At 49.5% G+C, this 26,889-nt stretch overlaps 1 protein-coding gene across 1 annotated transcript in view; it reads left to right on the forward strand.

Annotated features, from left to right (window-relative positions):
• The window catches only part of diaph2 (diaphanous-related formin 2), a 287,889-nt gene that overhangs the window by 174,441 nt on the left and 86,559 nt on the right, over positions 1 to 26,889 (forward strand). Inside the window, exons 12-13 of the mRNA XM_084469060.1 lie at positions 12,791 to 12,889; positions 16,487 to 16,581. Coding sequence (XP_084325186.1) covers positions 12,791 to 12,889; positions 16,487 to 16,581 — 194 coding nt within the window. The remainder of the gene's footprint in view (positions 1 to 12,790; positions 12,890 to 16,486; positions 16,582 to 26,889) is intronic.

A 26,889-nucleotide genomic window follows, 5' to 3' on the forward strand; every position in this document is an offset into this window, starting at 1 on the left:
CAACTCACCCTGTGTTTAGGCCCAGCTTTGGCTATTAGCACAACGAGATGATTGGCACAAGGGAGACATGCCCACAAGGTGTCTATATGGTGTGTGTGTGTGTGTGTGTGTGTGTGTGTGTGTGTGTGTGTGGATATCGATGAGTAGATGTGGCCGTTTATGTGTGACGTGTGTTTTTGTAGGTGCATGTAAAGAGAGAGAACGTATACAGAAGGCTAAAGAGGCGAGGGCTTTAGGGGGAGATGAGACACTACACCGAGCGCTACAGAGTTGGAGAGTGATAGATTGAATCTGCAATGTTTTGAAATAGTGTCAGTTCCACACGGCCAGTAAGTAGGAGAGAGAGAAAAAATACATACCAGTGGGAGGGAGGGAGGGAGGGAGGGGGAGAGAGAGAGAGAGAGAAAAAATACATACCAGTGGGAGGGAGGGAGGGAGGGAGGGGGAGAGAGAGAGAGAGAGAGCGAGAGCGAGAGAGAGAGAAAAAATACATACCAGTGGGAGGGAGGGAGGGAGGGGGAGAGAGAGAGAGCGAGAGCGAGAGAGAGAGAGAGAGAAAAAATACATACCGGAGGGAGGGAGGGAGGGAGGGAGAGAGAGAGAGAGAGAGAGAGAGAGAGAGAGAGAGAGAGAGAGAGAGAGAGAGAGAGAGAGAGAGAGAGAGAGAGAGAGAGAGAGAGAGAGAGAGAGAGAGAGAGAGAGAGAGAGAGAGAACGAGCGACACCCGTCCCGGTGATGAGCGCGGTGCCTGGTGTATGGTGTGGACAGGTAGTTCCTTCATCTCACCGTGTACCCTCTGAAGGGCCCAGGGCCGCCCAGGCCTGTGTGCTCCTTTTGATCAGCGCGCCACAACAACCGGTGTGCAACGCACGCCACGCCGCCCTGATTAGCGGCCGCCGCCCCGCGGGGGGGGGGGGGGGGAGAGCATATGGACCCCGCATGCTAACTCTCGGGGGAGGGATGGCGGGGCCCTCGGGGTCGTGTCTGGAATCCTGGAGAGCGAGGCGAACAAGCGACACAGTGTGCGGCCTTGATCTCTGGGCCGGCGTGCCAGCAGAGAGATTATCAAACACCTTGGCTTCCACCGCCGAACCACACACCTTATTACGCACAGGCTCCAGGCTACCGGACCACTGGTACAGCCTCTTTCATATACACACATCCATGTATATATATATATATATATATATATATATATATATATATATATATATATATACCGGACCACTGGTACAGCCTCTTTCATATATACACACATCCATGTTTATATATTTATATATATATATACCGGACCACTGGTACAGCCTCTTTCATATATATATATATACCGGACCACTGGTACAGCCTCTTTCATATACACACATCCATGTTTATATATTTATATATATATATACCGGACCACTGGTACAGCCTCTTTCATATATATATATATACCGGACCACTGGTACAGCCTCTTTCATATACACACATCCATGTTTATATATTTATATATATATATATATATATATATATATATATATATATATATATATATACCGGACCACTGGTACAGCCTCTTTCATATATACACACATCCATGTTTATATATTTATATATATATACCGGACCACTGGTACAGCCTCTTTCATATATACACACATCCATGTTTATATATATTTATATATATATATATACCGGACCACTGGTATAGCCTCTTTCATATGTACACACATCCATGTTTATATATATATATATATATATATATATATATATATATATATATATACTGTACATGGGTGGAAGAAGGGATGAACAGGCCACAGCCAGACGTAGATAGACAGACTGGGAGGGAGGCAGACAGATAGATGGATAGATGTGTTACATATTGTTGGCCTCATAGCATAATAAGTCACAGTTTGGCCAAATTGTGATATTCCAATCTCCTAATGCTGCCGGTGCAATGTGCCTCATACGCCGTCAGAGTGCTTTCTTACACTCCACAATCATAATCTGCCTAACTCAGCTGTATGCCTTAGGCCTTTTTGACGCTTAATACAAGATGAATCTCTAAACATGTCTCAGGCTGTAATGCTACGAGGCTAAGCGTAGACCATGTTGTGTTGTCTCGGTGCGGCCGCTGGCCTCCGCCTCCCACTGTCAGACGGAGCGGCGTGGCTGAGGGGGGCAGGAGGCGGGGCCACCATAACACTTGGCCGCCGAGCGACAGATGCCCCGTCCCCCGTATGACCCTCACGCGCACGCCAGCCGCGACACAACGGACGCCCCGTGATCCCCCCCCCCCCCCCCTCCCCCCCCGCATCAGAGGTCAACGATCCAATCAGGGCTCTGCCAGTGGACTCATCACGCCCCCCCCCCCCGCAGCACGGGGGTCGACTCTTTGATTATCACTCGTTAGGGAGAGTACGCCCGGAGACGCCGCCGCCGCCGCCGCCGCCGCCGCCGTGGGCCGTGTAGTTAAGATCCACCAATGACGGCTGTAATCAAGGCGGCTCGCAGGAAGTCGCATCACGTGCGGCCGATCAGAGATAATGAGCGGTGTCACGCCGTCAGCGTTCCCCCCCCGTGTGTTGGGTTCTTATTGTTCTTACTCGGGTTGTGTGAACACTGTTTTTATTTTTGTGTGGTTATTTCGTCTGACCCGTGACCTTTATCCTCTTCCTCGTTTGTTTCTGTGGTTTTTTTCCATCTTTGTTCTTTTTTTAATTTATTCTTATTTCTTTCTTATCATTTCAATGTGTTTTTTATTCGCCTCTGCATCAATGTTTATGGCTTTGTTTACTCGTAACTTCTCTTTGGCCGCAGCCCGTTATGAACTGTTGGAGGACAAGGTTTCTCACAGGAGCTGATTTATGTTTACTAGAGCCTCAAGCAGCCGGTGGAAGAATGTGGGCTCCTGGACCGGGGGTCTGCCCAGTAACAGCCCACCTGTCATACGCCAGAGGGAGGAGGACCGGCTACTTCTTTATCTGCTGTTCTCAATCTCTCCACCCGTCCTCCTCCTGTTTCCTCCTCTCTCCCCCCTCGCTCTCTGTTTCCGTGACGCTCCCTCTCCTCTTATCGCTCTCTACTCCCCGCGCTCTCACTGGGTGATGCGCCCATGCCGTGCGGATCAGTACCGGGCACCGGCCCCCGGTTCCTCTCTCCTCCCAACATCCACCGCCAGCCCCCCCGCCCAGGCCCCACTGACCCGGTGCCAAGGCTTACCAAACATGTTTATCTTATTCTTCGCCGCCCGGGCGCCGCTTCTCCTGTCCGCGTGTTTTTTTTCCTCCCCACCCGGGACCCGAACCCAGAGCCACCATGGTGTCATGTCGCTTTCATCTGCTCGGCGAGTGATAAAAGAGATCTGTTAAAGGAGAGAGAGGGACCGAGGCGGAGCGAGAGGGGGGGAGAGAGAGAGCGAGGAGTGTTTGTTGTGCGGCGGCGGCGCCAGAGAACCGATGGGTTCCACCATTTAAATGCGGTGCACCACTTGCCGGCTCTCACGATGGGTCGCTCGTGGTCCTGACCTCTCACCCCCGCCCCTCCCTCCCCAGGTGCTCAGTGCTACATCTTTTAATCAGCGTGCGTGTCTGTTTTGACACCTCTGTGTCCCCGGAACATCCCTCAGAACGAGAGCCATCAGGAGGTCCACGTCATGGGGAATCGGTCGGAACCCGAATCACATCACAGGGCCTGTTGGCGCTGTCTGGCTCACGCTGTACCGGTGCTCTACGCCTGTCAACAACTGTTGGTTTAAAGCCCGATCCGTGGACTGTGTGGGGAGCAGCGCACCGTGCATTTCAGTGGCAGGCGTAGCACCAGCTGTCTTTCAGGGGATTGGAGGGGGCTTACAATTATACTGTACATATCTGTCCGGGCATTGATTCCAGAGGATAAACCTATTGCCACTAACAAGTGTGGAGTCAATCTGCCGGGAAAGCAAATTAAAAAAAACTAATTTCCCTCAAAGTCCTGTGCTCATCCTTCACGGAACCTTGACATTTTGCCGTGCGGAGAAGTGAAGTAGTTCTTAAGTCCCTTTCACACCTTGGTAGACAAATTGGATCAACCTATCAGCTAACCTTCCTAAGAAGAAGGGATAATACTTTCACATTTCTTAAAAAAATGAGTCCTGCCCGTCTCCTACTCTGTGGAGAACCTTTGGCTTTCTCTAAACCTGCAGGAATACGTACACCGAGCTCCCCTGACCTTCAGAGGGGGCTGGTGACATTGCCATGGAGAGAAAAGTAAATAGTGCATTTGAGCACTGCTGCAAACACTCAAGAAATGTCCTGTCATCTTGGCTGTCATTACTGTCAATGTTGTCTACGAGAATTCCATAGAAAAATTGGATAAGGGGATATGTGCCATTTATAAAGCGATTAAGGTATTATAATGATGCAGATTTATGGAGAGAACATCTGTTTGTCTTCTCCTCCCAATATAATGTCAATCACTTTAAGGACATGTTTCACCGTACAGTTACCAGTGGCACTAGTGAGATGGCTGTTCCTTATGCTGTGAATCAATTGTAAACGTAGATTATTAAAAGTGGTTTGGTTCCGGTCGGCTACCGTTCGGCCCAGTGGTGTGACCTGTATTTCTGGCCCATATCTAAACATACTCATGTTCCAGTCTGGACTCATTCCTGTCTAGTGCAGTGTTGGCCAAGGTAATAGACACCGCTGGGACAGCACTTATCCTTCCAGCTGTCCAAGGAACAACCTTTGCCTCACACCGGCTCTTCATTCCCCCATAGTGACGCGTGCAAAGCTTCAGCATTGTCCGCTGAATGCTTAAAGTGGGTGGGAAACGCAGGGCAGTAATGGACGCCAGGGGCAGCCACTTGGACCATTAGCCACTGCCTTTCACCGGCGCTCAAGCGCAGTGGGTCACAACAAGCCGCACTGGCACAACCACAAAAAGGTTTCCTGAAGCAGATCCGCTGCCTGTCTCAACCACCACGGCCCATTTACACCGAGAGATGGAGGCCTCTAAGAGGGAACCCACAACCAGGACCTAGATGAAACACACCATGAGATCGGGGTTTGGTTATTAAGAACATACTTGCTTGTCACCACAGGCGTTTTCCCATGTGGTTTCTGATTCACATGTTATCGTGCATTTGGATTATTTTCAACGTTTTGAAAGGACATGTTGTTTCAAGTTTCCGTGAAACAGTTAATCATTATTACACGTTTCAGCATAACTGATGTTACGAAACATTTACGACCTCTGTGGGAACTTTGTATGTCAAGACTGTAAGTGGATCTGAACAGCCACAGATCCTTTGCGGGGAAAAGCCCACTCATAGCCTGCGATAACAGATCCAGGAACGAGCGATCATAAAACAGACACAGTCTGTGAATGTGTGTCTCATTTGAAGAGGGGGTGTATTCCCCTCATCCCAGGGTCATGTGGCTGCTCCAGCTGTGGACCAAGAGATCTGGGCTGCACCTCTTCCTACATGCTGAATCCATTACTAGTCACAGGTCAGAGTGTTGCTCTGTGGGATTCATCCTCCTACAAACACACATTCCCCAGGCCTTGTTTGACTAGAACCAGCTGCTTTTTCAGATGGCTGACCCCTTGAAAGCATCCAGTGCAAAAATAAATGTGTCTCAGAGACGAGCTTCTACTCTTAGAGGTATTTTGGGGAGGGATGTTTGGCTTGACCCACATCTGCGTCCTTTTACATTCAAACTGACAACCCCAAATACCCTTTGTAATTATCATTAGCAAATGTCTGCACTGACCCCAGGTCTGATTAGACATGATGATAATTGTACGTCTGAGAGGATCACCTCTTCCCTTGTATTGCATATTGTTTTTTATCCACTGACCTTGAGGGTTTAGCCTAGAAGCGTCTGAGGGTCAGAAAAACCAAGGCCCAAAGACCTCGGTAGAGTTGAACATAATAATAGGGTTTTTATTCACCCAGAAACTTATGGTTTCTAGGTGACTACTTCAACACGGAAACAGGAGGGAAAATATACCTGACTGGTCATACAACACAGACATAGGATACAAAAGTTAATTTACACTAAACACATACCATTCCAAAAAATGTCAAATCCATGTGTTATATGTATACAAACAAATACACACACACACCCTTGTCTTATAACTATATTCCAAACTAGCCAGCAAAAAGGAAATCATCATAACGGAAACCAATCTCAATGCTATCCTAACCTCTGATCGGAACCATACTGTGGAGACTCATCCCGAGTCAATTTCATTGACATGTGTTGCTCAGACTCTGTATTTTCCGTCAGATCAATGACGCTCTGGCTGGGAGAAATCTAAAAGAGTATGGCAACGTCATGTCCCTGGATGGAGCGGAAAGGGATGACTGTCATGAGTTGGGGAGTGTTGTTTTTGGAGAGTTTGGATGAAGGAAGGGAGGGACAGGGAGAAAGGTTTATATCTGGACAACAAATTGGCTTTGGGGTTGAGAGACAGACCTGTGTTTAGCCCTGGTCAACGGGAGAGATTTGTCACGGCTGTAACTCGCCGGTCAAATGGTGTTTTCAGACCACTCAGTGTGCTCCGTCTTGGGAGGTCTCACGCGTTACTCGAGGGCCGATTGGCCAAGAACTCTTTTTCATCGTTTTCATCCCATGCCTCCTATCTGGCCAAAAGTGTTCATCAAACGCTTTGTCATCTCCACTTCCAGCTTTGTGTGTTTGCCTTATTCATGGTTGTGCATGTTGACCCGGTTTTCTTTCTTGCATCTCACATCTGTTCTTTGTTGTGGTGGGTGAAATTGAGGTACAGAGCACCTTGCTCTGCTGAAGTGCAATGTACTTAAGGCCCAAAAGCCACACCCCTCAAATGGCATAGCAATATTCCACAATACTTTTTGTTGACCTTTTTTTATCTCAGAATTGAATCTGTGCCCTGTATGCTCTGAGTCATTCTGCTGGGCACATGGATGACTTTATAGCAGACCACCGTAAAGTAGTTGTTGAACTTAGCCACACAATGCTTTTGCTTACTACTTAATCACCAACATATATCTTTTGTTCCATTGTACCAGGTGAAACCATATGTCACAAGGATTCATCCGGAACAGGGTTATAACAGAACATTGTGTTTCATATAAAATGTATGCTTTATGTGGAAGTGACATTTCAGTAAACCAGGCAAGGCTCAGGGAAATAACTCTCCATCCCTGAGAAGCATCTCCCTTAGAGGGCCTGGCAGCCACAGCAGCTCGATCCAGTGTGTCCCTGAGATGGAGGATAGGGCCCATGTTTGTCGACAGATTGCACATTTGAGGGAATACATTTATTCTCGCAAAGCCAGACACTTCATTGTCTGTTCTACTTGCTGTTGCCTCGCCTTTCAAATTATTGACAAAAAGAAAAAAAAGAAAATCCCAAGAACAATCTTGTGTTATTTCTGTTCAAGGCTCTGGTGTTGGTGGGTCGGCGGGGGCTGGTGGGAATTGTTTGGATGGTGTGTGTCCGGAAGTGAACATGTGGCAGTGTTTAGCTTTGTAATCTCCTAGGCTCTTCTGGCCACCTCCAGGGAGATATCATATGGAAGAGAACCAGCACAGTGAGGCTGGGCCAACAAATAGACTGGATGTCCAAGTGCTAGAGAACTGTTGGTTTCCCATAGCGTCCCGGGAGTATACCTCAGTCCAAAGCCCACAGAGAAGGCTTAACAGATATGCCGACTCCATCTCAATCAGCCAGATCATGATTTCCTTTCTTTAACAACGATTCCTCAGTTGTTTTTGTAAACTCCATTTGGCCTGGTGATGGATATCACTCCCCCTCAGTTAATGGACTGCATTACAGTCATAATCGCCAGGGCCTTCGTTCATCTGGTTATGTTGGCACTGGTTAATCTTTTTTGTGTGTGTGTGTTGTTGAAATATGAGTGTGAAAGATCCTTTCTCCCCGAAGTGTCTCTCAGTGGGGGTCTCGCCCATGTGAAATGATAACATTGCAGTAAATCAGTGTGAAACACTTAGACTTTTTATAGTTTACTGGGCTGGTTTGCTGCTATCGTAGGCTAAGCCTGTACTTTGTCAAAATGTGCTTCATACTTTATACTTCATACTCTTTGGCCTTCCCTGAGTCCTTTTCAAAAGAATGAAGAATATATATTGCAGAGCAGTATCCAAACTAAGGAGGCAATTATTGTTATTTTTTTCCTTTCCCGACCCTAAATACCTTCACAACTTTTCATTTTAACTTTTGAAGACAATCATCCGTATAAACTTGTCAAAGCAGTCGGCTTCATCGCGTGACCCTGGCGTGCTGTCTTTTTCAAAAGAAACAATAACAGCAACAAAAAGCGACGTGCGCCTCTGTCATTAACCGGTGATTTATTACCCATGTGTACATCATAACCCCGCACTGACCTGACACGCTGTTATGTTAATGATATGTCTCCACGAGCAACTGATGTACAGTGTTATGGTGCCTGACAGCTCAGAGCGAACCTGTTTACTGCCAAAAAAAAACCCTCCCTCCCCAGTGTGATACCAACGCCAACATAAAAAGCTGTGCTTGAGGAATAGCACTGTTGTCAGAGTATTACTTTTATAGCCACCAGGCAACCGTTAAAACACGTTTCAACCTTGGCGGGCACTTTGATCAACACTCTCGTTTGCCGCTCCGGCGAGTTGGTTTCGCGTTTTCGCTGGCAGGAAAAAAAAATGCATATCACGAACACAGCCACACACAAACAGATGGATTCGGAAATAAACGAGGGACACTCAGAGAACGTATTAATGTTCATCCGAGGGGAAAGAAAATATTAATATATAATTATAGTAACTCTCTGAGAAGGCCTTTGTCGAAATGGAAGCCATTTTTTGATGACTCAATTCTGAACACCGCACCGTCCTTGCGGGTTTTCCAGACCATATGGTTCGAGAAGCCCAACCCCCCCGCCCCCGCCGCGCCTTGCAGGGCCCTCAGGGGCCCATCGGTCCTCACACGGCTCTCACAGGAAGCATGGGACTCACGGCGTCATTGAAGACGGTGAATCCTGTAGCATGAAGCGGCCGACTGATGCATCGACGGCCCAGGAGGGGCGCCGCTGGACGCCAGGACCCACTCAGGGAGGAGAGGGGTCTGCTTCAGATTACTGGACATGGTGTTATTGTGTTTAATCTGAGACGGCTCTCCCCCCCAGGGGGGGAGGAATGAGGGCAGCAGAGACGTTCAGGACCTGGGGTGTCCTGCTGAGAGGGGGGGGGGGGGGACTGGGCAAGAGGCAACAGGAGACAGAATTTGATCCAAGAGAACAGGTTCTCACCATATCGTACATAAACACCCACGTAGCCGCCTAACGTCACCCACGCAAACACACCCCCGGAGGAGGTGCAGGTGGAGGGGGAAGGGAGGAGGACCAGGAGGAGGACCAGGAGGAGGAGGAGGAGAGGAGGGAGGTGGAGGGACAAGGGAGGAGGGAGGTAGGAGGGTGAGGTGGAGGGAGAAGGGAGGAGGACTTGGAGGAGGAGGGAGGGAGGAGGAGGAGGGAGAGAGGAGAAAGATGAAGGGTGAAGGGAGAGGGACATGGAGGGGGAGGAAGGGAGAAGGGAGGAGGAAGAGGTGGATGGAGGAGGATGTCTCAAAGTTGAACTGGTTCTCGAGCATGGGGTGTTTTAAAGTAAAGAACAATCTTGTTTCTCTTTATTTGTTATGTTTATTTAGTTTTCCCTTTCTCTCTCTCTCTCTCTCTCTCTCTCTCTCTCTCTCTCTTTCTCTCTCTCTCTCTCTCTCTCTCTCTCTCTCTCTCTCTTTCTCTCTCTCTCTCTCTCTCTCTCTCTCTCTCTCTCTTTCGTTTATTCGTTCTCCGGTTTCATTGTCCAAACGCTCTCCCCTCCTGAGACCCCCAGCAGAGCTTTGTGAGCAGCAGCCCCGGCGCTGGGCTGTGGTGGGTGGAGGGCTGCTCTCCAGTGTGAGTCACGGTGGAGCGGGAGCTAAGATATCGCTGTCAGGGGACCGGACCGACGCAGGCTTACTGGAACCGGGAGGTTTTGTTAACATGCACACAGTTGCATTTATCTAAGGCTATGGCAGGAGGGAGTGTGTTTTAAAAGAAGAGAATGGATAGGGGCTACGAGTTCACAATGAAAAATACTTGTGTGTTGTACGCTATGAGCTGTATGGACTCCTAGTTTTGTGATTCTTTATTTTTTTTGTGAAACAACTCTTTACTCCGTGGCGGTGAAACACCGTTCTACCACTTCTACTTTCACTGCCCTAACAACGCACGCGGCACCTTTACACGTCTCCTGCTCAGGTGTCACACTCAAGACGTTTGTATCTCACGCTCCTCTGCTGCTGTTCAGAGGCGCCCAGAGAAGCACGCTCTCAGCGGCACGCAGCGGGGATCAAGCGCTGCCACCGGCTTTCAAAAACATTAAGGCCTACGTTGAAGGGCAAACACATCATCAGCCCCTCGCGTTCATCCACTCTGCAGAAACGCTTTGCTCAAAGGGCGGGGCGGCGCCCCCCCCCCCCCCCCCCCCCCGTCTACTGCCACCTCCAGGCTCCAGGAAACATGTGAGGGGGAGGCTGCTCACATGATGATGGTCTAAATGGACTCCATGTTGTGGTGGGAGACACGCCTCTCTCTGGCGCTGTTCTGGGCTGGTATACATATATATATATATATATATATATGTATGTACTGTAAACAATATCATCCCCCAAGTCATGAGTTGACAGCTCACTGGAGGTTTTTTTTTTTCACCAGAGGCCTCCTGCCTTGCTTCTTCTCCTCCTTCTTTTTATTTTTCTTCTCCTCCTTCTTCTTTTTCTTTTTCTTCTCCTCCTTCTTCTTCTTCTTCTTCTTCTTCTTCTTCTTCTTCTTCTTCTTCTTCTTCTTCTCCTTCTTATTCTGGCTGCCCAGGAGATGCTGCCTCTTTGATTGTTTCTTCAAATATGCAAGCCGGTGCAGAGGGAGCGGGTTGTTTGTTCTAGATTTCCTGGGAGGGTTCCACCTTGGGCTTAAATAAATAGGGGAGTTGTGATGATTAGCAGCGGAGCGCGCCACCGCCGCTCCCACAAGCCACGGAGTGGGGGGGGGGGGGGGGGGGGGAGAGAGGTGGAGGAGGAAGGGAGGAAATGGACGGTGGAGGGAGAAAGGAGTGGAGGAGGAGGAAATGGACGGTGGAGGGAGAAAGGAGTGGAGGAGGAGGAAGAGGAAGGTGGAGGGAGAAAGGAAAGGAGGAGAACATGGGGAAGGAAGGTTGAGGGAGGAGGTGTGTTAAGAATTATTTTCTGTCGTGGCTGCTTCTGTCTTCCCTTCATAATACACCTTCTTTTGATTCCTCTGTCTGTCTGCTTGTGTGTGTGTGTGTGTGTGTGTGTCTGCCTGTCTGTCTGACTGTCTATCTTTTCTTCACACTGTCCTCCGCATGTCCCGTTGTGTGTGTGTGTGGTGTTCAGCACACCATCGGGTGATGGTTTGTTGCTTGTGTAAAAGCACATGAAGGCAGTTGTTTGTTTAAAATGAACAGATTCATGGAATTTGGGCCCCAAATATCATCTTGTGGTTCAACTTTGAAATTACTATCAAAGGATTGGAAATGAGTCGATATGTAATCTTCTTGAGAATCCCCCAGTTAAATATGAACACACCATTAGTGTGAGATAAAAAAAAAGGAGTAGTATTTATATGAAGGCTAAGGGCACTGCCGTCTATGAACCGTCTCAAATCTCCTTCCAACTCTTATCTAGGGCCGTTGCCCTTCGCTGCCTTAATGTGACTATTCAAGGACATGCTTGGCATTTCATTGTACACGTGCGAGCTAAACTTTAACAGATTGATCTCATTTATCCTCCAGTCGAAAGAATCATATTTTTGGGATTTTTTTCTCTCCATCTTTCTCACTCTTCTACAGAAGATGTTTGTTATTTTATTGTCTCTGTCTGTCTTCTTTACTCAATTCTAGCTACCACTTTCAGCCAAGCAGCCATTTAGTTTGTGTTGCTTTCAAGCATTTTGCTAGTAATACAATTATGTGCTCGGCTCCATGAGGTTGACAGACAGAGCCTTGGGGAAGAATTGTTTTTATCAACTATCTAGCCTCAAACAATGAGATAAAATGCACATCTCTCTCACACACACACACACACATGCACGCACGCACGCACACACGCACGCACACACGCACACACGCACGCAGGCAGGCAGGCAGGCAGGCACGCACCGACACACCCATGAACACAAATACACACACACACACACACACACACACACACACACACACACACACACACACACACACACACACACACACACACACACACACACACACTTGAATGTGTCAAGCTATGATGCAACAACAAATGTGGAAAACAAAACACAGCAACTCTAAGGGTATTGTACAAGTGTTATTCTACAAGTACTGAGATAAGTTTCTTCACTAGGGATTGTGTAATGTTCTCACCACGGATGAACACACTAGCATGTTCAGGCCAATTTATCTTATTATTTACTCTAGTGATGATAATTTATCTAAAATGTGTTTGAGCGATCAGTTGAAAGACTCTTGACATGAGTTTTCATTTGGCGGTCTTGGGACATTTGCAGTGTAAATGACCTGTGACCCAATATTTGAGGGGGTGAAAAAATGAGGCATTAACTAAATGTTCACAGATTTTTGTGTGAAATGGAATCAATCACCAGAATACGAGGAGTATGCAGGATGTAAATGGCTTTCTTAGTGCCCCTAGCTAGCTAGCTGCTCCGTTTCTGTGTTTGTGTAAGGCCTTGCAACGGGATGTGATGGATTGCATACTTACATTGAACCTCCTGCTGTTGTCTCCAGTGAAAAAAGACCTGGACGTTACAGATGACCGGATGACACAGTTCAAAAAGAAGGCAAAGGAGCTGCGTGTTCTGGATCCAAAGACGGCCCAGAATCTCTGTAAGTACCACAATGTCCTCCCACACACACCCTATGAATACTAAGTCCCTGCATTCATTTCTATCAAAAAAAAAAAAAAAAAAAATGCATTACAATCTCACTCATGTTAGTGTTTTGAAATAGTTTTCTGTTTTCAAGTAATACTTTTTGGCATGAATGGTAAATGGTAAATGGTAAATGGACTGCATTTATATAGCACTTTTCTAACCAGTGGCCACTCAAAGCGCTTTACAATATTTCCTTACATTCACCCATTCATGCACACATTCACACACCGACGGCGGTGTCCAGCATGCAAGACGACAGCCAGCTCGTCAGGAGCAGTGACCATTACCCTAGCAACCCGCTCTGCCTCCTGAGCCACATGCCGCCATGAACATGTATGAATATGGAGTAAAGTGTGCTTCTATTGAGCGGCCCCATACCTCGCATAAGCCATACGCCTGCCCTCGGAGTGCTTGTAGAGTTGAGAGTCTGCGGTCTGCCCGTGGCGTTGCAATATGTACCGACTTGACACTGCACTTAATTTTCAAGGCCCTCGAAAAACAGGTGCTTATCGTTCCAACTGCCTCTCCATGTCTGTTCTCTAGCATGGCTCAGATGTGCCCGACAGCTACACATACAATTGTGCTAAGCTCTACATATGGAGGCGATTACAGATGGCAAACGCCTGGAAGATTAGGGTGCAGACGGCCCACCCGGGCGCCGTCCACACCTCTCCTTGCGTGAAACGCCGGATCACGATGGCTGCCGTCGGCGCCAAGCACAGCTTGTTCATCCGCCTCTGATGTGGATGTGTTTAAGGCGTGGCTTAGTGGGTGGAGCTTAACTGGGTGGGGTCAGGTATGATTATCAATAACACACTGATGGCCTCAGCGTTGCCACCGACGGCTCCGACGCCCCCCCCCCCCCCCCCCCATCCCATCTCCATAAAGTGTGTGTGTGTGTGTGAATTCATTAGAGCGGGACACGGGTGACTCTCAGTGAGCCTGTCCGGTGATTGATGGCGGGTGCATGAGAAAGCAATTTTTATTGTGTCCCCCATCCCTTCAGGGATGCCTTGCCTCGGCCTGGATATCCTTTAGCGGGGATATACAATCCAGCCGATAACTCCTCATGAAATATGCATGGTAAACGCCGGGATCACGGGTCACAGACCCCCCCCCCCGCCCCCCTCCCCTCCCCTCCACGCTCTCGTCTTGTTTACCACCCCTTTCTCCTCTTACCTTCCTTTTTTCTGCGCCGCGTGCGGGAAGAGCAAAGGGACGCCGCCGCCGCCGCCGCCGCCGCGCGGAGGAGATGAATTTATTTATAGCGTTGAGATAAACATCTGTGCAGCGTAAAAGGTTGCAGCGAGTGGGTGTGACGTGGGATGTCAAAATATGCAGAGGAGCCGTCGTCGTGGAGGTAACAATGAATATGTTGATACCCCACCCACCCCACCCCCTCCCCCGCTGCGGTAGCAGTTGCACCTTCCTGTGCAATGGAGATGTTGTTGGTACGTGATAGCGCCGAGCCGTTGACTCTCTCACACGCACAGATGACTGATGAATGAGGTCATGGACCGGGGGATGAACATAAGGGTAGCACACAGGTGCCGTGTGTGTGTGTGTGTGTGTGTGTGTGTGTGTGTGTGTGTGTGTGAGCCTGAGGGCGTGTCTGTGTGTGCACACCACTGATGACTTGTGCTGGTGCGTGCGTTTGTGTGCATGCGCGCCTGAGAGCTTGTTTGTGTGTGCAGGGAGTGGCTCACACACACACACACACACACACACACACACACCCACCCCCACATACATCCATGTGCCAATGCCTGAGTGCCGGTTGCTCTGGATTGTGACCGTGTTGATCGGTGTTGTCGCTGCCATCTTTGATTACAACCAAGGCAGATCGGCTCAGCATTTGGCAAGGTGACGTAGCAACAAATGTAGAAAGCCTCACCTCCGCAGAGGTGATGGCTCCAAGACGCCCCCTAGACATGCCCCACCCCCCCCCCCCCCCCCCCCCACCCCCCCCCCTCCCTCCTCCTCCCCGGAGGAGCCTTGACACACAGGCTGCGCCGTAGATCACCCTCCCTCCCCGCCCTTGACCCCTCTCCCCCGCGCGGCTCACCGCAGGGCGCCCGCTGGGCTCGGCGTGTCGGCGCGTCAGGCCCGTTGCTGTCATGGCCCAGTGTGCACCGTCCTGCACTACACCGCATCGCTCCCACAACGGAACCAGTGATTCATTGATTGTTTTATTATTATTATGTTCTTCTTTTCATCTTTTTTTTTTCTTAGGTATCTTACAATTCTTTTTTTTTAATAGTTTCATTCTTATTTTTGTTTCAAATTAATATTTCTTTCTGGGTCAGAGTGAACTTTTTATTGGATAAAAATGTCTCAACATTGCCATGTGCCAGATGGAGATGAGATGCAGCAGTCTCAGGAGCGTTTGTCGACAGGTGTCACATTCTGATACACATCGCCCTGATGTCAGGGAGTCTCACACATTCACACTCGCTAGTGTCGAGCTGTTTGGAACGGCGGGGAAATCAATTAATACTGAACAACAGACGGATCTAAATTGCAAATTAACAAAAGGAAATACAACTTTTTGTTTTTGTTGAAAGATTGTCAGGCAGCGTTGGAGGAAGAAAGACATTCAGACAGGATGTCTCTCTTTCACACGCCAAAGCATAGAAGCAAACACACACACACACACACACACACACACACACACACACACACACACACACACACACACACACACACACACACACACACACACACACACACACACACACATGCTCACAGACATACATCACACGTCCAGGTTGAGTGGAGGGCTGGAGCTGTGCTAGCAGCTGCTCAGTGAGTCCACCAGCTCATTACCACCCCTCCAGTGGTGCATCCACCTCCAGTGGTGCCTTCCACCTCCAGTGGTGCCTTCCACCTCCAGTGGTGCCTTCCACCTGGATCCGTCCAGCGCTCTCTCCTCACGGCAGCGTGCCACCTGAGGAGCTGGCCCCCGACCCAGCTTCCTGCGCGGCTAACGCTAGCTACACTAGCTTCTCAAAATAACTCCATTAAGTTTTGTTGAATAATATTTAAGTCTTGTTGAATAATTAATGACGGCTATATTATTCATAATTATACAACATTTACATGTTGCCTTTGTTATTATTGTAATATATATATATATAATATCATGTACCTTATGTTATTATTATTATTATATTATTATGATAAATGTAGTATAATTACTTTTTTGTTATCTCTTTTGTGAGAAGTAAAAAATTAGCCCAAATGTTTACTGGAGGTAAAGAGTTGTTCACATTATGGTGTGCACATTGTACAATATAATGTGAACACACTGGCTTCAGCTCTACAAAGAGTCAAGGCTTATTTGATTTGTACTCACTGAGTTGTGCTTTAACTAAAACCTTTCCCGTTTCATTCGGTTTCTTTGCATCCCTGTGGTGACAAGTAGCCGGCAATCCTTCTCCCAGAGAGATGAGTGGGGCGTCTCTCCCCGTGTGACCGGGGCTTTGGACTGAAGGGGTGAAACAAACGGAGGTAATGACTGTGTTCTGTGCTTCCTGCGCCGTCTCCACAGCCATCTTCCTGGGTTCCTTCCGGCTGCCCTACGAGGAGATCAGGGACATCGTGCTGCAGGTCGACGCCGAGAGGCTGAGCGAGTCTCTCATACAGGTGAGGCTCCTACCCACTCGGCTGGCTCTTCTTTAATCAGGGTGCGAGTGTGTGCGTTTATGTGTGCGTGCGTGTGTGTGTGTGTGTGTGTGTGTGTGGTGCATGTGTGTGTGGTGCATGTGTGTGTGCGTACCTGCGTGCGTGAGTGAGTCAGTGAGTGTGTGAGTGAGTGATTGAGTGTGTCTGGGTGTGTCGGTGTGTGTGGTGCATGTGTGTGTGCGTACCTGCGTGCGTGAGTGAGTGTGTGAGTGAGTTATTGAGTGTGTCTGGGTGTGTCGGTGTGTGTGGTCATGTGTGTGTGTGTGGGTGCGTGCGTGCGTGTATGTGCGTGCATGCGTGCGTCCACCGTGAGCAGACGTGTGTGCTTGCTGGAGCGTGTCCGTGCGGGTTAGCCCTGCTGTGTCCAGACGTCAGAAGCAGACGTGTAGATGACTCTGCCCACCAGCTCCGGAGCACGCTCCAGCTGGTGGGGGGGCCGCTTCCCCACCTCCCTCCACGTTTAACACGGTCTAGGCTCCTTGGCACCACCGCGTAACGATCCCACCCCCCCCTTATTATATTTCCGTGGGAGACCCCCGCCCGCTTCTCGGCCCCATAATGAGCGACGCCGGCCGGGGCCTGGCGGTCCTTCCACCAGTCCTCCCTCTGACCGCCCAGCCCTTTGTTCTGAGCGCTGATTGATGATCCTCCTCAGGCCATCTGTGTTTAGTCACTGTTTCTGTTGTTGTGTGCCGCAGAGAAAAGGGTAATTGTGCGCGGTGCGGCGGGGCGGGGTCAGCCCACGTAAGAGATGCACCAGTTAGCCCCCCCCCCCCCCCCCCCCCCCCTCCCTCTTTTTATCGAGCATTCTCCCGGTAGTCCCAGTTGTCTTTGTCCCCCCCCCCCCCCGTTCCATTTGTGAAGAGTGGGAGGCACAGACCGCAGGAGTGAGGGGGGAAAGAAAAGGAGGAGCGGATTTCAATACACTCCCACCGTGCAGTCGATCTCCACATTGTCTGTGCCCTTCAACGGCCACGCCCTGATTGTGGTTTCTGTCAACCGCAAGGGAGCACGTCTGGAGGTTGAATGGTAGGAAGCACAACCAACCAGCGTATTGGCTCTATATATATATATATACTATGTATATTGTTTCAACGCTTACTGTCATATGCAGATGACCTGGGTGAGATGCCTGCAATATCCCTGAGACGATTATTACTATATTTTCAGTCACTTACAACTTGGTTCAGTTGTATTTTACATACAAGCATTTTTTATTTAATTTAATTCCGCTGTTGGTAAAATGCATATTTAGTCTATGATTCAAATATTTCTATTTACTTTGACGTCTCTGGCGCGAGATGAGAAACTGTCTCCACAGTAATAATTTCCCGGGGGATCAGAAGTCATCTGTATCTTTATCTATATGTGTGTGTATCTATTTGTGTGTGTGTGTGTGTGTGTGTGTGTGTGTGTGTGTGTGTGTGTGTGTGTGCGTGTGTGTGTGTGTGTGTAAATCTATCTGTGTGTGTATCTATCTGCATAGTCCCAGTCAGTTCTCCAGCCAGGATGTCAGTCAGCATGGCGAGTTTACGTAGATAACCCGAGGGCATGTAAACTTAGCAATTTCCAATGTTTAATTATTCAATCAGCGCCCTGATCGAATAAGTAATTAAAGCTAATTAGCGGAAGTTATTCGGCGACTTTTACTAAGTAGCCATGCGAGATTTTGAAAAAACGCCCGAGAAACAGCATATATATTTTTAATGGTGTTTTCCACTTTAAGTCTTTTATTGTCAGCGCCGACGCCTTTCTGCAGCGGTGAGGACTCGCTCCGAGGAACTCTTCCGACCACATTTACATAATGCCTGCATTAGTGCGGGGAGAAAATGAAGTCGAAAACACATTTTGCATTCGGATAATGTCAACCGCGAGGCTCTCGCACAATAACACAGAACCACGCCGAGCCAATCCAATAATATGAATGTACCAAAAGGTTGCAAGTAGCATATGCTTAGCCACCGGGGGGCTGCAGCCACCTCCTCTAGGGCAGGGAGCGGGACCTCCTCTAGGGCGGGGAGCGGGACCTCCTCTAGGGCGGGGAGCGGGACCTCCTCTAGGGCGGGGAGCGGGACCTCCTCTAGGGCAGGGAGCGGGACCTCCTCTAGGGCAGGGGGCGGGACCTCCTCTAGGGCAGGGAGCGGGACCTCCTCTAGGGCGGGGAGCGGGACCTCCTCTAGGGCGGGGAGCGGGACCTCCTCTAGGGCAGGGAGCGGGACCTCCTCTAGGGCGGGGAGCGGGACCTCCTCTAGGGCAGGGGGCGGGACCTCCTCTAGGGCAGGGGGCGGGACCTCCTCTAGGGCAGGGGGCGGGACCTCCTCTAGGGTAGGGGGCGGGACCTCCTCTAGGGTAGGGAGCGGAGCACGGGGCGGCGCACGGAGTCCCGGAGGAGAACAGAACCCCACCAGCTCCGGGTGGAGTCCACCCGGACGCTCCCATCCACCCACCCACACCCCGTTCCCGTCCAATCAGAAGGTGTCAGACGGAAGGCGTGTCCGAGCCCCCGGAGCCCTCCGGCTGTCGATGTGTTCCACCACCGGGGGGCCCAGACACTATGTCCCCGCCCCCCTGCACCCCCCCGCCCAGACAGGACCGGGGGGGTGGCAGGTTACCTGTTGCCGTGGTGATGGCGGAGGCGGCCGGCCCCTACGTGCCATGCCGGGAGGGGGTGGGGGTCCCGCTCTCTCTCTCTCTCGCCTGCGCGGTGCAGCGGACATCTTGACACTCATCAGGGACTCTGCTAGCGCCAACGCTAGCGGCACGCGGCGAGGCCTTCGTCTGTCCTCGTGTGGTTAGGGAGAGGACGCGGGGAGGGTTAGTCCAAATGGACTGTGGTTAGGGAGAGGACGGGGGAGGGTTAGTCCAAATGGACTGTGGTTAGGGAGAGGACGGGGGGAGGGTTAGTCCAAATGGACTGTGGTTAGGGAGAGGACGGGGGAGGGTTAGTCCAAATGGACTGTGGTTAGGGAGAGGACGGGGGAGGGTTAGTCCAAATGGACTGTGGTTAGGGAGAGGACGCGGGGAGGGTTAGTCCAAATGGACTGTGGTTAGGGAGAGGACGCGGGGAGGGTTAGTCCAAATGGACTGTGGTTAGGGAGAGGACGGGGGAGGGTTAGTCCAAATGGACTGTGGTTAGGGAGAGGACGGGGGGAGGGTTAGTCCAAATGGACTGTGGTTAGGGAGAGGACGGGGGAGGGTTAGTCCAAATGGACTGTGGTTAGGGAGAGGACGGGGGGAGGGTTAGTCCAAATGGACTGTGGTTAGGGAGAGGACGGGGGGAGGGTTAGTCCAAATGGACTGTGGTTAGGGAGAGGACGCGGGGAGGGTTAGTCCAAATGGACTGTGGTTAGGGAGAGGACGGGGGGAGGGTTAGTCCAAATGGACTGTGGTTAGGGAGAGGACGGGGGGAGGGTTAGTCCAAATGGACTGTGGTTAGGGAGAGGACGCGGGGAGGGTTAGTCCAAATGGATCACGCCTCGCATTGCATTTTAGTTTTTGCTCGGTTTTGGTCCAGTGGTTCTAAAACTTTTTCTACTAGTGTTATTATATATATATATATATATAGTGTTATATAAGATATTTTTTCAGCTGAGTACCTCCCAATCCTCACCCCTGAAAATGAACGTAAATAATGTATTTGCGTTATATTTGGCAGTGTAAACATTAACATTAAAAGGGTGCAAATACCCACAATTTAGTGAAAAACATGGGCCTGAAAAAACCCCAATATCAGTCGATATCCTGAATTGTATGGTAACAAAGGCGCATGGTCTACATCCCCGCCCCCTCCATATGCGTGTTTCAGCGAGGCCTGCCTCCTATTCCTCTAGTCGAGGCACAAGGGTCCTAGGAGTACGCAGGCGCTGCTCAGACACAGTCAGCTCCGAGAACAAGACAGCGATTACAGTGTTAAGTGTAAAGCTTAGCGTGATGGGGCCGTGATTTGCATGCCTTTCTCATCTGGGTGAGGCGCACCGCGGGATTAATACATTGAGCTCTGATAACCTTTTATTGGCTGGAGCTCCAGCAGAGTGCGGCACGTCTGGAGGGTTCAGGCCGGACCCCCCTCTGCTTTGTCAAAGAGAAGGGAAGTTAATGTGATGACCTTTGTCTGGAGCGCAGCCCGCACCCGGTGAAGGGGAGACGTTGTGGACGTATAAACAAAAGTGCGCTCTTGTGTTTCTATTGCGTCGCTGAGTTGTGACCGTCACACTGCGGCGTGTGGACTGTGTGCACCTTGTTTACCGCGACGCACAGTCACCAGGAGGCCAGGCGATGTTTGTGATTTGCCGAAGAGGAATTCTAGGATAGAGTTTATTAACGACCGCAAGACGACCGCGACGCCCCACGCCCAGCTGAACGGGGAGAGCTGTGCCCGCCGGTTTTAAGAACACTGTGACAATTCAACGCCAGACACGTTGCGAATAAATGCGTTCACATTCACATTTTGAGCACGTGCACAAAGAGAGAGCGAATAAAAGACGAGCACAGAGGAGGGAGGGGAAACCAACTAAAGAAAGAATAGAAGTTCAAATTGAAGAACGCGGGAAGGAAGGGAGGAAGGGAGGAAGGGAGGAAGGGAGGAAGGGAGGAAGCGGGGACAAGCGACGAGCGACGAGCTGTGGAACCACGAGTGTGAACGCTCGACGCGAGGACCGGGAGGCGCAGGGTGGCGGTGCCAGCTAGCGGAGCTGTTGAGCATCCGAGGGGGCTGCGGTCGGAGCCATGAGCGCTGAGGGATAGGGACCCCCCCCCGCTGGGTCCCACCACCCAGCGAGCGGGATCCATCTGCACCGGGCTCATCTCAACCCCGTAGCGCTGATTAATCACCACACAACCCGCCCACTCTTAGCCACGCGCCAATCACCATTCATCCACACGGGCAATTGCACAGCAACGGCACACAGTAGTTATCTAGTGGGTATGGGCAATGAAGAGAATGAGGAAAAGACAAACACACAGTCGACGCCGCGGCCTTCTGTTATGGTTATGATAAGTGGGTCATTGGCATGATGACAATGAGGATCCTTCAAGGAGAAACACGGAGGAGGTGATGGTAGAAGGCTAGGAGCAGGGCCCATTTTGTAGATGGTGTGGGAGCCATCTACTTCATGTGCCAATCACCATGCTCAATCTCTCTCTATCACTCTGTTGCTCTCTCTCTCAATCTCTCTCTCTCTCTCTCTCTCTCTCTCTCTCTCTCTCTCTCTTTCTCTCTCTCTTGTCGCTCTCTCTCTCTCTCTCTCTCTCTCTCTTTCTCTCTCTCTTGTCGCTCTCTCTCTCTTGTCCTCTCTCTCTCTCCCCACCCCCCTCTCTCTCCCTCTACACTGTCTAAGAGGTCACTAAACCTAATTACCAGCTGATCTTCACCAAAGAATAACAGAACTAAATCAGTAAACTCAAGTTGTAGTTGTGTTTTTTTGGTAACGGCCCTTTTATTTTAATCAAGATAAGTGTGTATCAGCCGTGTTCAAAGCTCAAACAGAGACAATCCTGCCTGCTTCACATGTGCTGCCTGTTTTAATCAGTCATCTTAATACTGTTGGCATGACGCTACCTTTACACAAAGCCACACATGGCCCTATTAAAGAGAAGCGTTGCACAGCATGCCCACAGCCTCCCGGCTGTAACGGTTAGGAAGGGGGAGGCTAAACGGCAGGGAGGGAGATGAAGGGGAGGTATGGTTCAAGGAAGATCGCCAGTCAATCCTCTCATCTTAGAGCTCTGTTTTTGAAGGTAATGATTTTCCAGCAGAATGTGGCAGCATGGCCGGCCTTGATGTACCCCAAAAATGTGCCACAGCGGCAGAGTGGCTAGATTGGAGCTGATTGGCTCTGCTTATCCACGTTAGGACCCATCAGCGATCGGGGGGGGGGGGGGGGGGGGGGGTGAACGGTAGCCGACAGGCCTGGCACCCGCTTCCACCCGGGGTCTGTAGACGCTCCAACAATCCCCACACGTCGGTGTCCATCCCTGCTTCTGGGGCGTCGACTCACATGCAAACAGGCGGTGGTAATTATCCCACTTTACCTGAATCTGTTTCAGATGTCATCCAAGCATGAGCCCTTTTAGATTCCGGCTCTGAGATTGGGAACCAGCTTTTGATTTCTGGTTTTTACAGTCACGCATGGACACATCATGCTGTTTTCATTCATGTTTTCATTGATTCATGTATTCACCCATCCATTCATTTGATCACGGATCGGTTCAATCACAGTTAGAAATCGCCAGTGTTAAATTATAGAAGACATATGAGAGTATATATGAGTAAGACATATGTTCACCAGGGATTGACACGCCACCCTCAAAGACATCGTCAACCCCATCAGGGCACCTGCGTGTAGGCTGTGGCCGTCCCATCTGGGCCACTGAGATCAGCCTCCTCAACACCAACAGTTGGTTGGTGTGTTGATGGATATTTAAAGTTATTTATTTGTTCAGATGCATGGTCCGCGGGGCAGATTCACTGGCTAGTGCCAGGGTGTTACAGTTGATTGTGTGTTTCTTTTATCGGTCTCCCTCGGAGCCTCTCTCAGCCCAGCGCGCCAGTATGGGGGGGCTTAATTGGCATAATGACCGTATTTGGTCGCTTGCCCTAGACTCGTGCTGCCAATTGAGCACAAGAAAGCAAGACAAGACGATCTATGGCTCATAAATATGCAACTTAATGCAGCGGTGTGCTGCTGAGATGTAGTCTTCTGAAGCGCTCCGATGTAATTGTGTGTTTCCGTTCGTCTTGTTTGTTCGAAATGCTCACTTGGCCGTTAATGAACGCAATCACCCGGTCATTTTCCAAAGGTCAAATGTTGCCGTTTTCTTTTGAATTTAAGATGATATCATCCACCATAAATATGTTTTTTTTATTTATTTTTTTAAAGCATTTTATTGCTGCTATTCATTCTGTCCGTGTTGCGCTGTCTGATGTTTCTGCCAGAATAAATCATCCTTCCCACGGGGCTGGAGGGGGGCATCCCGGGAGATTGTTCTCTTGTTATTTAGCCGGACAAAGAGAATGCATGGCGGACAATTTACTGGTCCTTAAAGTTCCTCCAGTACACATTCACAGCCTCCTCCTCCTCCGACGCCCCCCGGGCAAATATGAGCTTTCAGGTCTAAGCAGCTTTTCTTCCCACATCATATGAAAGCCAGCCACAGTCCCTGATGCACTATATATAGGTTAGTAGACCCACAGTCCGTTGCAGTGGCCAAATATTATCCATTTTAAATGAACACTGTCACTTCAAAGCTCATCACCAGCACAGACTCCCATTTATACCAGTGACTGCCCCCACATGGATGCAAAGTACACACAAATAAATCAGCTATTACGTGCATTTTATTATTGGAGTCTAAAGGAATACTATATATAATCAGTTTATATGTATGTTTATGCAGGGCATTTATCCACAAACAAACTGCACGCCCACACAAACAACGCACACACACACACACACACACACACAGAGCGAGCGAGTGGTTACGCACACATCCCACCATGGTGCTGGTGCCGAGATGAGAGGTAGTCAACACTAAATCTTTTAAGCACGCCCAGTTTTGGTTTGTGTGGTAAGCTAACACTCGTCTGCAGATGATGCTGCCCTAGGGGCTTGTTTTGCAGAATATCATAGTGGCTACTCAATGTTTAATGGCAGCCAATGTATTTTATATTACCCCATCTCCTTTTCAAAAGGAAAGGCTAATGACTAACGCTGCACCACCACCATTCATTTGTAATTAGCTGTGCCCTGTGTTGAGCACAGATGCACTGGTGAGAGTTCAAAGAATGGATGATGAGGGGAAAATGGAGGGGGAGAAGGAAATCCAAGCATGCTTTAGGTGCAGTATGCCCTAATGAGCAGGAGCGCGTGGATCATTTGTATCCATTAATGGCGTTTGATGCCATGGCTTTAAGTAAGCGGAGGGAACATCTTCTGTACATGTTCATTCTGACGCTTGTCAATTAACCATTATCGCAGACATCACAATGTTATATCATAGGATACGGAGGATCTCCACCAATGTTCATTTGTTGTGTGGTATCACTTATGCTTAATGTACTCCATATTAAGATATAGTTCCACGTGATCTGACTTACAATTACCATTTGTTATTTGTGTATTAAATCTTCTTCCACGTGTGACCACTGCGTCACACATAGATTCACCTCTCAGGCGTCATACTGCCTGTCCTGCCGACCCCTCCTCCTCCACACAACAATAATAATAATAAACAAAGCCAACATGGTAAAGAAACGGTCCTTTCAAGCCTTTCAAAGTGTATCAGTATGCATCGTTATGAAGCCCAGCAGCACGCAGCCTTCATAGTAACACGTCGGCTGAAGAACCGTATAGTTTCCATACAACCACTGCCCTGTACCCTACAGCGCGGCAGCACGGGCTGCCTCGCCTCCCCCTGCTCACCATGGTAACAACCTTTGCAGTCGAGTCTTCTGTCCTCTCCTCGCTTGTTATTATTGTTTATCCCCCTTGTCAATCACCTCCGATCGCCGCCCCCGCCGTGCCCATCCATATGCATGCGCTGGTCATTACCTGCGGTAGGTAGGTAGGTAGGTAGGCCGGCCGCCGGCTGGGGGCCGAAGGGCCCGCAGGGGCCCGCGCACCGCCCGTTGTGTGCCACTGCTCCAACAGGTGACGGGACGGCTGCTGCGTGGCGGGGGCATCGTCTGCATGGTGCTAAGTGAACATGTGGGAGCGGGAGATAATTGTGGTGGTTCATCGGGGGGGCTGGAGGATTAATCTCTGAGCAGGGGGATCCCAGCACCCCCCCCCTCGGGCTGCATTTTTGGGTTTGTTTTGGCACTCGGTACATACACACACACACACACACACACACACACACACACACACACACACACACACACACACACACACACACACACACACATACACACACACACACACACACACACATTCACACACACACACACACACACACACACAACACGCAACACACACCTCTCCCTCTAATGTAACAATAAAAATGCAAGAATACATTATGCCAGTTTGTTTAGAGGGCTGCAAAACACATACAAAAACCCAACCCAAACAACAACAGACACCAACTCACGGTCGCGGCGCGCGGTGGAGAGCAGCGAGGGCTTGCCTTGGCGCGCTCCCTGCAAACAGGCTTAAGAAATAAGGGCCCCAGAACCCAATGTTCTGGATGTGCTGCTCAGTGATCGTCAACATGCTGTGTGAGTCCTGCCACAGACCCCAAGCAAGGTGCTATCCTGCAGGTCTGAATATTAAGAATGTACTGTGTGCATGTAGGCACGTACACACACACACACATAGACGCACACACACACACACACACACACACACACACACTCACATAGGCGGGGCAGGTATACAGACTGCTTGCTGTCTGTCTCTCCTCGAAAGTGTGTAAGCACTGCTGTAACAATGACTTGGACCACACACAGACACACACAGAGTCCAAGGTGTGTAAGTAGGGTTGGTTTAGGTGCTGTCTGTCCTCTCTCAGTGGCCACTCTTCCCTCTCCACCCTCTCCAAGTCGGAGCGTCTTTGTTTCGGGGACAGATGGCACATCACTCAGCAGAGACGCACTCAGACAGCAGATTCTGCAAATAAATTAATTTCTTCTCTCACTGTTTTGTATTCTCGCTCCTCTCTCCGTTCACTTGATTGACACTCTCATCACATGCCAAGACCCTGATACAGCTCCCCATGAGGCAGGGATGGATGCATTGTCAGTGGAAATCCCAAGTATAGAAATGTGTGTGTGAGAGTGGTTATAGTATGTTCAACGGGGGAACAAACACATACAATGAAAGTTAATATGCATCTGTTCGTCCATGTACGTTTCTGGATTCAAAGTGTATCTCCTCGTTGTTCCTGGACGGGAAACGTGTTCAAAGTCATATTTGATGTGAAAGCACTCTCTCTCTCTATAGGTTTCTCCTTTTCTATATGTTTTCCTCTTTAGTCTTATTTGCATTTTCTTATTTAGTTTATTATCATTTTGGAAATTCTCAGTTTAATGCCAGAGCTTTTCTCAGAGAGAGGAGTGAAGCGTTTCTCCTTCTGCTTTGGCTTAGTAAATATTGTGCATTGCCACAAGAACCAGTAATAATTGTGATTATAATAGTTGATTCCTTATTGTACAACGCCCAAGCCAACATGCAGTCTAGATAATAATTATTATTAAAGTCTCTGATAATATGAGACTTTCATAATCCCTATAGGGAAACTATGGTGTGTCAGCAGCATTTAGGGGAGAGCGTC

Source organism: Micromesistius poutassou (assembly GCF_964030765.1).
Source record: "Micromesistius poutassou genome assembly, chromosome: 6".
Classification (NCBI taxonomy): domain Eukaryota; kingdom Metazoa; phylum Chordata; class Actinopteri; order Gadiformes; family Gadidae; genus Micromesistius; species Micromesistius poutassou.